Raw genomic sequence first — 13,114 nt, 5'->3', positions numbered from 1 at the left:
CCCTTACATGGGTGTGTGCCTTCTGCTTGGTCACGCATACCCACCTCTCTCTATTGTCCCCATTTCACAGAGGCAGAGTGAAGGTTGTTACTGATCATTGCAATTGCGCTGTAGTTTTCGTCAGTTTAGAAAAGATATACGAAATATTTCTTGTACCCATTTTTCCGTCAAAAGTAGAAAAATAAAAAACGGACTAAGAAATCCTTGTCTTTCTTAGCTCTGGCTGACATCACTCATTTATGTACACATGTATGTAGAATATAAAACATCCTAGAATTTGCTCAGGTAGTACCAGTTCAAAATATTTTGGCTTTTGTTTTTTCCCCCCTAAGTGCACCTGGACTTTTGATATCACATGTCTTGATGATCCATCGTTTCAGAAAATAGTGTTGCCTTAATAGAGGCAAAAGTTAAGCCAATCTATCTTCTAATTAATTTGGTGAGGTGTTTCTTTCACCTTAAGCAACTGATGCTTTTCGTCTAACAATTACGTTATGTTTGAATATTTATCACTGGAACCATCTCTACTTGTTTCAAACCCTGTGAAAACTACGCCCTACCTTTCAAGGATGCTTAGAAAGACTCGTATGTGCTTGGAAATCTTGTCTACTAAGTGAGAATCTGGAGGTGACTCTTCATTTATCCCTTCATTGTTCCTGTTAGGATCGCGTAATTGCGTTTGCGTTTTTAAATGGAGCTGAGTATACGGTCTGCTGCAGAGTTAAAGGTTAGGAAACAAAATAGGCAAGAGCTGATGGGGCGGGGTGAAGACCCGAGTCCAGGGAGGCTGGCTTCCCCCGATAAAAAAGACAACTGCCCTCCATTCCCTCCTCTTCTGTTTTGCACGCAGCCTAAGGCGTTCACCATCTGTACGTCACGCTTCAGAGAACAGCTCCGTTGCAATTTTGCTGATACCCCCATTCCTTAGCTTGGAACCAGAGGGGGCGGGAGAGGGAAGCCGTCACTCAGCCCCACGGGCCAATGGGAGAGCGGATAGCTCCGCCTCCTAACCTGGGCTGAGATGCGGGCATGCGCACTGGGCGTCCCAGCGCCGCCGCCCATCAGCTGAGAATTGGCCCTGGGGGCTCTGGGGCCTTGTAGGCGACCGTGGCTGGAGGAGGAGGAGGTGGAAGCCGAGGAGGTCGGGGTAAGAGAAGCCTGGGAAGGGGGGTCCCTGGCCCAGCGCCTCGGAAGCGCGGTGCTACTGCGACTGCCGCGCCTGATTAGTGCGCGTCGTCAGGTGGCCGCCGCCCTGCGCTCTGCGGCAGGCGCTCGGGAGGCGAAGGGCCGGCGCTGCCCGGGCTCCCGAGCGCCCGCTGCGCCGCACGTTCCCAGCCCGGTGCGGGTGCGCAGCGCGTCCCGCATTCCTGACGCGCGGCTGCGGTCAGGCGGCGCCCCGGGCCGCGCTCCCGAGGCGCCCTGGCCAGTGGCGCGCACCCGGCTGGGCGGGCGCCGGAGCCGGCTCGGGCCCATCTCAGGAATCCAGGTTCTGCCTCGAGCAAGACACGACCAGTTGACCTCTTCCTCTTTTTAACTCTCGGCTTGAAAAACACACTTTAGACTTCTCTTCCCGAATGGAGAGAGAGGAACTGAAAAATACATGGCTATAGCAAACGAACCGTGTACGTTTAAAAAATTTTTTTACATCTGCTTGGCTCTTATTTGTACATATATTAATTTTTCTTTACTTCAAGTCATTTCTTTCTGACTGTAATTATATATCATTTAAAACTTGCCCCAAATCTGGAAGAAAAGGTAGTAATGATGAAATGCTGTGCTGTTTAGTAATGTTGGAGGTGGTCGGCTCTGCTCTGAGGTGCCCTGAGCCGCACCTGGGCAGAGGCTGAGAAGTGTGTCTTGTGATGTGAAGGAGCCTCTGCTTTGCAAGCCTCTTTGGGAAGTTGGCCTCTGGCTTGTGACTCGTTAAGAACTGTGCTCTAGTATCAACCTTTCTGTAGAAGTTAATACGATACCATATTAACTCATTAACGTCTACATCATTTTTCTTCTGATGTTTGACTTGTGCCTTTCTTCATAACAAATCCATTTTGGTTATGATCCCAAGCTTGCGCCAAAGGGCTGGTGGTTACAAATTAAATTGTGGAAAACATCCACAGTAAGCCTGGGTAAAGTGTGCCATGATTCCATTGAACTTGAAAGTTTAGTGTGTGAAAGGGTGAAAAAAAAATCCTTGGTATTGTGAACTAGAAGCAAACGGTGTAAATAGTTCTTTAGCTGAGCTAAAGAATGCAGTTATAGTTTGTGTAGAGAATACTCACGTTGGAGACTGAGCACCCTCACATTCAGTTACCATGCATGTTCTGGACACTGTAGATACCACAAGATGACAAGGTTGTCTCTCCCCTGTTTAAGTTCCATAAGTAGGGATCGATAATCAACAGTATACTAATTAGATCTTTTATGCTATTAGACCTAATTATACTATTTATTCTCATTAATTAATGATGAGCTTTATGAAGTAGTAAGTTAGAGAGATTGACAGAGAGTGGCGGGGTGGTGAGTTCCCACTTCAGATCAGAGTGGTCACTGGAGGCTTCTCAAGCATGTGATGAGATTTTGCTGGGGAGAAAGAACCAGTCACATGGAGATCATGGGAAGAGCCTTCTAGAGATAGGAAATGCCACCCAGCAAAGGCAGCTAGAAGCCTGGGACATTTGGGATCTGAAAGAAGGCACTGAAATTCAATGTTTCAGAAATGGTAATATTTACCAAATTAGGTGTGTGTTCTTAGGAAGCAGGTATATTTATTTATTCATTCTTCAAATATTTATTAAGCATCTATGGTGTAGCCAGGTACTGAGAGTAGAGCAGTCCACAAAATAAACAAAAAACTGCCTCTTCTCCCACAGTAACTTGACATTTTGGGGCACAGGGTGGAGGGAAGTCCAGTTGTTTATGCTGGTGCTCATGATTAAGAAAGTGAAAACGACCATTTCTTTGTGCAGTTAAATTTACAAAGCATGAAATTTATGTTTAATAGAAATCTGAAGCATTCCACAGTATATCCAATAGTAACTGAGGGGAGTGTTTGACACTTTGAGTCCATTTTAAAATTTCCTTTGTTCCTTCTTTTGTGTTCTTTAGAAGCAGTCTTGAGAGGTCTCTCATTATGAGCATTACACTTTGATCCTCCCGTCCCTCTTTCTTTTTATAGTGTTTATATCTCTTCATAGAAAGATAATTATTGAGATGTTATGATGAGCACTGTGCAATAGAATATTCTGTGATGACAGAAATGGTCTCTACATGAGCTGTCCAAGTTGCTGGCCACTAGGCACATACAATTTCTTCAACATTTGAAAGGTGTCCAGTGTGACTATGGAATTGAATTTTTTAATTTAGCTTAATTTTAATTTAAAAAAAATAATAGGTGCAATGTAACTGAAGTGATACACAATACAAAAAGATGTAAGTTGTGACATCAAAAACATGAAATGTGAGAGGGGGCAGAGGAAAAATGTAGTTTTTTAATTTAATCAAAGTTAAGCTGTTAGCAGCTTAAAGTAGCCTTTTATAAGATTTTTATTGCTTTTGTTATTTTTAATTGACACATAATTGTATATTTATGGGGCACATGTGATATTTCGATACATGTGTACAGTGTGTAACGATCAGAGTAGTTACCATGTTCATCACCTCAAACATTTATCATTTCTTTGTGTTGAGAACCTTCGAGGTCTGCTCTTTTAGCTATTTGAAAATATGTAAAAAATGTTAATTATAGTCACCCTGTAGTGCTATAGAAACTAGAGCTGATTCCTCCTGTCTAGCTATACCTTTGTGTCTAGTAACCAACCTTTTCCTATCTCCCTTCTGCCTTCCCCTCCCTTGGCCTTTAGTGATCACTATAATTTTAATTTTAATAGCCCATTTAGTTAGTAGCTACTTTATCAGATAGTGCAGGTCTAGATCGTGAGTTATATAATTATTATTCTGAGCAGCGAGACTAGGAATTCTGAATGCAGTTTCACAAATACTCAATAAAAGCTCTTTGGTACATAGCTGCTCTGGGCTAGGTACTCCAGACTGATGTGGAAAGCAAACATCTGAATAACTTGGCATTCATTTAGCCTGTATGCAAAGATCATAAACTTTTAAGTCAGTTTATAGTTGGCTATCTATATATGTATTTGTGTGTATATTTTTTTACAATAAATATAGCCATTTGTTCCCCCTTATTTCTCACATCTTATCATCAGAAGAGCCAACCATTGTTGCCTTTTAGGTTTCACTTTGTTAGCAGAATAATAGAGAAAAAGGAGAAAGCTAGTCTACTGTTACCTTGATCAACTGATGTAGCTTTCCCAAACCTGTTTCTTCATCTTAGGAGTGAGGACAGCAAAACTTCACATGGGGCCTGTGGAAAGGTGGTAAATTTGGTTTTGTAATTAAATGAGTTCACCTGCCCTTAATTTCGTTATGAAAGAAAGCATCATGGTTTAGTGTTTTAAAAATATGGGCTCTAAAATTTAGTTTCAAGTTTTAGCTCTTTGCTTATCTTAAGCAAGTTACTTATTATGCCTCAGTTTCTTTGTGTAAAAAAATCACAATAATAATTATCCTTACCTCATAGGCTGGTTGTGAGAATTAACTAAGAGAATAAATGTAAAATTCCTAATAGCAATGCTTCAGAAATAGTGAGTTCTCGGTAAGTGTTGGCCAGTTTTAATCTTGTTTTATTTTTACATATCTTTCTTCTCCATCATTAGCAAATTGTTTTACATTATTCACACAAGACTGAGCTGGTCACCTTTGTGCCCTTTCTCCAAGGAAATTCCAGACAATCCAAAAGTAGCAGCTCTTTGGGTGAATGAAGCTCAATTATCTCACCAGCTGGAACTTTCTTAAATATAGTTGTTTGAGTGAAAGGGTGGAGAAAAGCTGATTGTGTTTGTGACTAATTGGTAGATTCTCTGGACAGGGAAAAAAGGTGGCCTTAAAAGAAAACAGGAAGAAGACTTAGGCTAGACTGCCATGAGTTTTGGGGGTTAAGGAAAATGCTATGATACTATGCCTGAATTGAAAGGACTGCAATCACGAAGAGATTATACTGTCTCTTTGGGGGAGAGAGCAGGCCTCAGGTGATTGTGTGGTTGTGTGGTTCTGAGGCAAGTGAGGTTGTCATACTCTCATGCTGATGCCGGTCCTGCAGATTTAAGAGCAGATCATACCTTTCCTCTGTGTAGGGTGGAAAAGCACTTGGTCTCTGGACATGCATTATCTCTTTTTGATCCCGGCAGCAGGCCCTAATGCTAACTGTCCCACCTAAGGTAGAGATTTCTGGTTGCCGGTTCCACTGACAGCTGAACAGGCAGTTGGTGATTTCTTGTAGTTTCAAAGACATGTAGACACTAGAGAGAGTTAAGAGTATGACTTGGAGAGACATAGTCTCCCTGTGAAACTCCTTCATGTATAGTAAAATGGAACCATGAGGGTGGGGGAGCTGCCCAAGGAGAGTACATTAATAAGAAACGAGCATTTTCTTATACAATATGTTTGTGTTGGCTGTAAGCCAGTTTTTCCAGAGATCTAGCTGACAGAGGGAAAGAAGAAAGGAAGATGTCATTGAGCAAGGGAAGTCATCTTTATCTATACGGTGGACTGTTGGCAATAAAAAGGAATGAAGTACTGATACATGCTACAACATAGATGGACCTTGAAAACATGCTAAGAGAAAGAAGCCAGTCACAAAGGACCCATACAGTATGATTCCATGCGTATGAAATGTCTAGAATAGGCAAACCTACAAGGACATAAAATAGATTAGCAGTTTCCTCTGGCTGGGGAGAAGTGAGGAGTGACTGCTAATGGGTATGGACTTTCTTTTTAGAGTAATAAAGTGTTCTAAAAGTGATGTGGTGATGGATGTATAACTTGGAATGTATTTAAAAAAAACCCGACAGTCGGGACACTGACACCGTTGGGACACCACATAATGGTGGTGTTGACAGCATAAGCACCAGCGGCAGGGACTCCAACAGTGTGCCTGGCCCTCTCCACAATGTCCAAGGCCAAGGAGGCCAAGAAGCTGGGGGGCCGTGTGGCTGTGGAGTACCACGTGAGGCATAACCAAGTGCTGGGACTTGGACGTGGTTCTACAGTTGTCCATGCTGTGCAGCAAATAGTTGAAAAAGTGAAGCAGGAGAATCTGAACTTTGCCTGTATTCCCACTTCCTTCCAGGCTCATCCTGCAGTATGGCTTAAACCTCAGTGACCTGGAACAACACCCAGAGATTGACCTTCCATTGATGGTGCTGATAAAGCAGATGCTGATCTCAGTCTCATCAAGGGTGGTGGAGGCTGCCTGACTCAGGAGAAGGTCGTGGCTGGCTATGCTAGTGCTTCATTGCGATTGCTGATTTCAGGAAATATTCAAAGAATCTTGGGGATCAGTAGCGCAAGGGAATCTGCATTGAGGTCATCCCAGTTGCCTATGTCCCAGTGACCCGAGCTGTGAGCCAGAAGTTTGGGGGCATGGTTGAACTCCGAATGGTTGTTAACAAGGCAGGTCCCGTGGGGACAGATAATGGGAATTTTATCTTAGATGGGATGTTTGACCAGGTATGCAGATGGAGTGAAGTGAGCATAGCTATCAGAATGATCCGAGGTGTGGTGGACACAGGCCTATTCATCAACATGGCTAAGAGTCTACTTCGGGATGCAGGATGGCTCAGTGAACATAAGGGAGAATCCTTTCTGTTGACCCTGCAAGGAGCAGAGTGTGTTTGCCTTGAGTCTCCAGCCCACAGCCAAGGTGGACGGATCTCTCCAGGAGCCTTTGCCTTAATGTATCTGTGCCAGGGTGGACAACTGGCAGTGTGGGAGGTGGCGGGGGGGCTGTATTTAAATCTAGTCTTCTGAAGTATTGTTATTAAATGTCTTTTTATTTAAAAAGGGAAATATAAGCATATATTTTTACTAATAAAATATTCAGTTTTTTTAATGAAATAGAGCTTGATTTCATGTTTTATATGAAACATTCCCCTCCCCAAAAAGGGGGGGAGCGATGAGGGGACTGTCTTTAAAACCTTTGACTTGAGCCTGCTGGTTAAGCTTCTTAATATTGGATTTACTGAGAAATGAAAATGAAAACTTTTCTTTAAGCCGGTAAAATGAAGGGCCCAGCCAGCAGTGATATCCTGATGCTTTACTGGACAGTTTGTTTACTTGTCTGCCACTCTCTTTTTTGTTTTTAGTTAGTTTTCATTGTGAGCATGCACAATACCTAGTTACATCTTCAGATGAGGTTTACAAAAGTCTGTCGGGTAGAGCAGTGTGGTGTGGAGTGACTTGGAATATAAGCTGTCAGGGAGAAAATGTGGTTGTACTTTTGCTAAGATCAGGGGGTTTCTCCAGATCCCTGCTGTTGGAAGCATTGTTGTCTCCCAAGCCAGAAATGCTTGCCAGTACTGCCAAAGCACTGATGGGAAATGTGAAATATTTGTTTCTTTAATGATTTTGTTGTTAATTTTCTTTTTTGGTTCTTTATTACTACTTACATGGCTTGGCATCAGAAGTCATCATCTTTTTATATTGTTTCCAGATTGAAATAAAACAGTGTGGTGCCAAAAAAAAAAAAAAAAATAGAATTGTATACCTTAAATGGGTGAATTATGTGGTATGTGAGTTATAGCTCAATAAAACATTTTTTTTTAATGCAGAATTTAGAGATCTGGAAGAAAGTTTATTTCTGTTGTCCCACTGCAATGGTCCAGCTGTCTGACTTGAAGTTTGAATTTATCCTTTTATGAAATTGGTTTTGGGTCTATCTCTAGGGTTTGGTGGGAGCCAAAGTAAATAAACTGGACATGTAGAACGATGAAGGAGATTGGAGAGCATCTTAAAGCTCCCGGGACTTTCAGGGTGGCCAGGCACATTCCGTGATGCACAGGAGTTCCAGGCATGGAACCTGTACAGTTCTTCTACTGGTCTCAACAGTTCAGTTATTGTACTTCCTGCCAATACAATCTGTTAGAACAAAACATATATTTCTTTGTGACCGCTTTCTCCTACCAGAAATCTCTAGTAGTTTCTTCTTGAAACGTATTTAAACTAAACCTAGCAGGCAGGGCTCTCTCTCTCTCTCCTGTGGCATTAGTTCTGTGTGGTAGCAAGCCTGGGTAGCTTGGGAATCAGAACCCTGAGGTTGAATCCCACCTCTACCTGTGGGTTGTATTACCTTGGACCGGTTACTTAGTCTTTATAAGCCACAGTTTGCTCATCACTAAAGCAAGAATAATGCTGCCTACTTTAAGGGGGAGGTTGTGAAAATGAAATTAGTCTATGTGAAATACTTTTCATTTCACAGATGTGTGATAAATGTTAAGTCATTCCTCGCTTTCCTTTTCTGTGTTGTCTCCCACTTGCCCCAGCCATGAATCATCTTATCCACGGTTGGCCAGGAACCTCCCCTTCCTTTGGTAAATACCACACTGTGTGTACCCTTTGCACATGTTCTGGGTCTACCCACCCCAGTCTTCAAGTCCTTGCCTTTGTTTTTCTCTGTACCTGTCATACCCAAGTATCCAGATCTTACATTTCTGTTTCATAAATTATTTCTAGGCAAGAGCGATAGCGATGTTTCATTTTTGTAGTCTCTCTCACTTTTGCCCAGCATATAACCTTATATTGATTTGAATTTTTTTTTGTAGGTTTACATTATTACCTTTATGCTAAACTTTTCTCCTACATGACAAACTTGATTTGCATAGATGCTTTATCATTGTTTTTTGTTGGTTTTGTTTTGCTTTGTTTGCATCTCCTAAGTACTTACTTTAAAGCTGGATGTGTAGTGGGCTCTTAGTAGTGAGTTGGCTTACAAACCGACCACCAACAACTCGGCAGTATTCCAGTGCACGCTCAGTGAAAGATGGGGTAGGAGTAGTTGAAGTTCTTTGCTGTGTGCAGTTCTGTATGCAGGGACATTCCTTTTCAATCTTCTTTCCAAACCCTGAGTGGTGTAGTGTGGATTGAAGAAGGAAAGAGTGTCATCTTACCTCCTTCCTGTAGCAGTATCCCAGTATCCCTTTTATCCTGAGATGCTGGCTGCTGGAAGAGGGAGGAGAGTCCTTCGTTCTCCTTGCTCTGCCAGGAATGTGTGATGAGCATTTTATAAGACATTCTTTCTCTTCTCAGTAGTTGGCTCTGCTATTTCAAATTTAACCTTTCCTGTTAAAATTAGAGACCTGTTAGTCATGTGTTCCTGAGCTGTTCGTATGTTTGTTAACTTAGATATAATGAAATTTCTAGGGATAGCCTGAAGTCTGCATTCTATTTAATAAATATTTAAATGCCTGTTTTATGCTAAGAGTTGTTTTAAATGTCGCAGAAAGATAAATAGCATGTGGGCCCTGACTTATAATTGTTCACACTTCAGTTAAGGAAAAAATTTATAAATAATTAAAATTATACACAGAAGAGGCACTTAATAATTCTTCCTTAGAGAGATTAAAGAAATTTTCAAAGGGAATAGATAATTCGAACCTATTTTAATGGTTTAACATGTTTAACATGACTCTCTTCATTTTTTTTTAATAGACACGAGAGTTTTGGTATCTGATGTGCTAGTTTGCCAGATTTCAACCTTGTAGGTTAATCAAGTTTGTTCTTATAACCTCCCAGATTGATAATTTGGAATATGTAAGCCAATGACTTTAAAAATATAATTATATGATTTTTCTTTTATATTATTTAGGTGACTGCTTAAGAAAACTGCACAGCCCGCCAACATCTGATGAAATTAGTGAAAAAGCAAATCAGTCATGTCTTACATTCCAGGAATTGGTGGTGATCCTGCCCAGCTGGCACAGCGTATCTCTTCCAACATCCAGAAGATCACACAATGTTGTGAGTTGAGTTTTAAATTGACTTTACTGATTGTTTGAATTCTTATCTGGACTTAGTGGAGGTTCATAAAAGGACAACTCTAGTGAATGAGAGGGTGAGGAGCTTTCCTCTAAGAACAGATTTTAAAAAGTGATAACTGAATGATTTAAATGAGATGCCAGTGTGTTTTGGAAGCAAAGGGAGTAAAATTAGATTATAGATGGTTCTAAAAAGGTACTGCTATGCACAATGGTGTAAAATATCCCTTATTCTGATTTGGAGTAATTCCTGTTTTATTTGGCTATTCTTAAAGGAATAAGGAAGTGAATAGTGTGGAGATGTTGTGTTGTCCCCAGCAGGAAATGTAGGAATGGTATATCAAGGACTGTTCCAGTTTGTGCCAAGGCACCAGCACTGGCTTTGCCTTGCTCATCTGGGTTCAGATGTGTTCTGACATAGCCACAGAAGAGCATCTCCTTTTTATGACTTCCTTGCTGCTGGCTAGAAATATCTCTGGTCTGCCTCAGGTGAATCTGGCTACCTGTGTGAAAATTAAGGTAGCTTATATTTTTAATTTATATGGATGGAAAATCAGGACCTTTATACAAAAGAGGGGGCCAAGAGACCTTCCTCCAAGGAGTAGGACAAGCATCCTGTGCTGGGAAAGCTAAATGGTGTGGAAGTCTCAGAAGAGGATGGGGAGTGACCGTAGTGTACCAAGATTACAGAAGTAGTAAGCACTAGGTGCTATGAAAGATATGTGGATTGGAGATTGTGTGTGAGCTTGGCCTGGAAGGAGATGAGGGTTAACTTAGATCAGGCCATGCTCCCTCAGAAAGAGATCAGTTGATCCAGCCAGATGAGTAGTGATAAATTGGGCCACAGTTGAATAATCATGGCATGGTTGATAGCCAGGTGTGTGACTGTGTCCAGGGCAATCTTGGAGTGTGTGCGAGGATAGTGATAAGACTCCCAACTGTCCCACGTGAAGAGTTGTTAAGGAGACTAGGACTATTCAGCCAAGAGAAGGGATAGTCACTATCTCCAGATATTTGAATCCCTGTCATGTGCGTAACAGAAGCCATGGGTTCTGCACGAACATAGGGACCTCCACAAATGTGCAGAACCTGTAGGTAGTCAGACTTCAACTTGAAAAATCCAAGTTGTTAAGGGAGAATTGCCCTCCTCGGGAGGAGTGAGATCACTGTTACTAAGTGACCAAAAAGACTGGTCAAGTGTTTTTTAGGTCTGTTATTAAGAGTTTTAAACATTGGAATAATGGTTCAGACTGAGTTTTACTTTCATTACTCTGTCTTGGTTCATTCAACAAATCATTTAGTAAGCATATACGACTTGCTAGATACTGTTCTAGACCATGGGACTCTAGCAGTAAATAAACTGTGTAAGGTCCTGCTCACATTGTACTTTACAGGCAGTAAAAAAAAAAAAAATTAACGAGCAACGTAATTTCCTATGAAGAAAACACAGTGAGAGGAGTGACGTGAGAGCAGCTGACTGGGGAAAGCTGCCTTTGCCTGGATGATCTTTGAATGAGGATGACGAAAGGCTGGTAGTGAGAAGACCCAGGGAAAGAGCATTTCAGACAAAGAGAATAGCTAGTGTTGAAATTCCTAAAGCAGTCCAGAGCTTGAGGTATTCAGAAAATAGGAAAAAAGAAAATAGCCAGTGTGGCTGAAACACAGCACCTAAGACAAGAGTGGCAGCAGATGAAATCAGGGAAGGCTGGTAGGCCACCTGCAGGCTGTGCAGGAAGTTTAGATTTCATTCTAAGAGACGGTGGAAATCACTGGAAGCCTTTAAGCAGAGAAGGTACAGAATCAGAGCTGCACTTTGAAAGATTACTTTGGCTGCTGCTTAGAAAACAGATGTTGGGGGAATCGCAGGTCATCATCACAGAGGTCTGGGGAGAAAGATGTTGGCTTATACCCGGGTGATAGCAGTGGGGATAGAGAGAAGTTGTGGTATATTTTGGAGGCTGAGCCGGCAGGACTTGCTGATGCATGTCAGTGGGGGTGGGAGGAAAAGAGAGGAGTTAAAGATGCCTCTGTAGTTTTTGCATTGAGCACCCGAGTGGATGGTGTGGCAAGCGTGTACTGAGATGGGAAGGACTACAGTTAGGACAAGTGGCAGAGAATTTTATTTTGGCCAACTAAATTTTGAGATGTCTTTTAGACATCTATGTGGAGATACTGTACATCTAGATCAGATATATGACTTTGGAGTTCAGGCCGTCATTGCAGTTGAAATGATATATAAAACCATAGGTGTAAAATAACCACAAAAGAGTGAGCAGAGTTAAGAGGGCTTTAACGTTAAAATATGTCAAAGTCAGGAAGGCAGCATGAATAATCTGAGGAGTGACCAGTGAGGTAAGAAAAAAATCAAGATGTGATAGATTTCTAGAAATCAAACAAAGAGTGTTTCAAGAATGAGTGAGGCATTATCTGTGTCTAATGCTGCTGAGAGATGAAGATAAAGGCAGAGAATTGGATTTGGTAAATGGATGGTAAATTGGATTTGAAAAATGTGGCCTCATCTCCATATTCCAAGTGTAAATGGAGAAAGAGAGGGAGATGGAGCTGCTCTTAACCTTTTAAAGAAACTTTCCAGAATCCTACTCACTTCTGTTGTGTTACTGACCATGTACATGGCCACACTTAGCTGCCAGGGAGGCCAAAAAAGTCTTCGAGCTGGATTTCAGTGTGCTCACGAAAATTGGGCCATTTGAGAAAGAAAAGCGAGAATCAGTATGTATTAATAGTAGGAAACTAGCACACTCTACCATGGAAGGAGAAAGTGGGTCAAAGAAAGGGTTGCATTTTCTAACACAAAAGGGACAGTCTAGTGAGAATATAATTGCAAAAGAAACATTTTCAAGGGCGAGAGGGAGTGGGGAAAAAACCACTAGAAAGTGGTTTAGCTTTCATCCACCATAGAGAGGCCACAGCAGAGTGTGATGCAGATGGAGGTCTGGTGGGCAAAGGTGGAGGAGTTCCTGTCTGCGTGGGTCTGTTTTTAAATGAAATATGAGGCAGAGGCATCAGATAGAGAATGGGAGGGAAAGATGTTGGAAGTTTGTGGAAAGACGAGAAAGTGGACAATTGAGAGAAGAGAAATTGAAAGAAGAGATTTTGACAATTGAGAGAATGAAGCTCCCAGGGAAGTAGAGGAGGGAGTCTGGCAGGTTGAGTACACATTTGAGATTTGGGGTTGTGAATTTGGTGAAACCAGTAATCACGGTGTATTT

The 13,114-nt window shown here is 41.8% G+C and overlaps 1 protein-coding gene and 1 pseudogene across 1 annotated transcript in view; both read left to right on the top strand.

Annotated features, from left to right (window-relative positions):
• The first annotated feature begins 951 nt into the window (after positions 1–951).
• The window catches only part of STX7 (syntaxin 7), a 50,860-nt gene continuing 38,697 nt past the window's right edge, over positions 952–13,114 (top strand). The window contains exons 1-2 of the mRNA XM_012665170.1: positions 952–1,147; positions 9,716–9,867. Coding sequence (XP_012520624.1) covers positions 9,783–9,867 — 85 coding nt within the window. The 5' untranslated portion in view covers positions 952–1,147; positions 9,716–9,782. The remainder of the gene's footprint in view (positions 1,148–9,715; positions 9,868–13,114) is intronic.
• On the top strand, positions 1,204–6,724 carry LOC105827196 (annotated as a pseudogene).

This window comes from Propithecus coquereli, unplaced genomic scaffold, assembly GCF_000956105.1.
Source record: "Propithecus coquereli isolate 6110/MARCELLA unplaced genomic scaffold, Pcoq_1.0 Scaffold98, whole genome shotgun sequence".
Lineage (NCBI taxonomy): Eukaryota > Metazoa > Chordata > Mammalia > Primates > Indriidae > Propithecus > Propithecus coquereli.
This window is presented reverse-complemented; position numbering and strand designations above follow the sequence as displayed.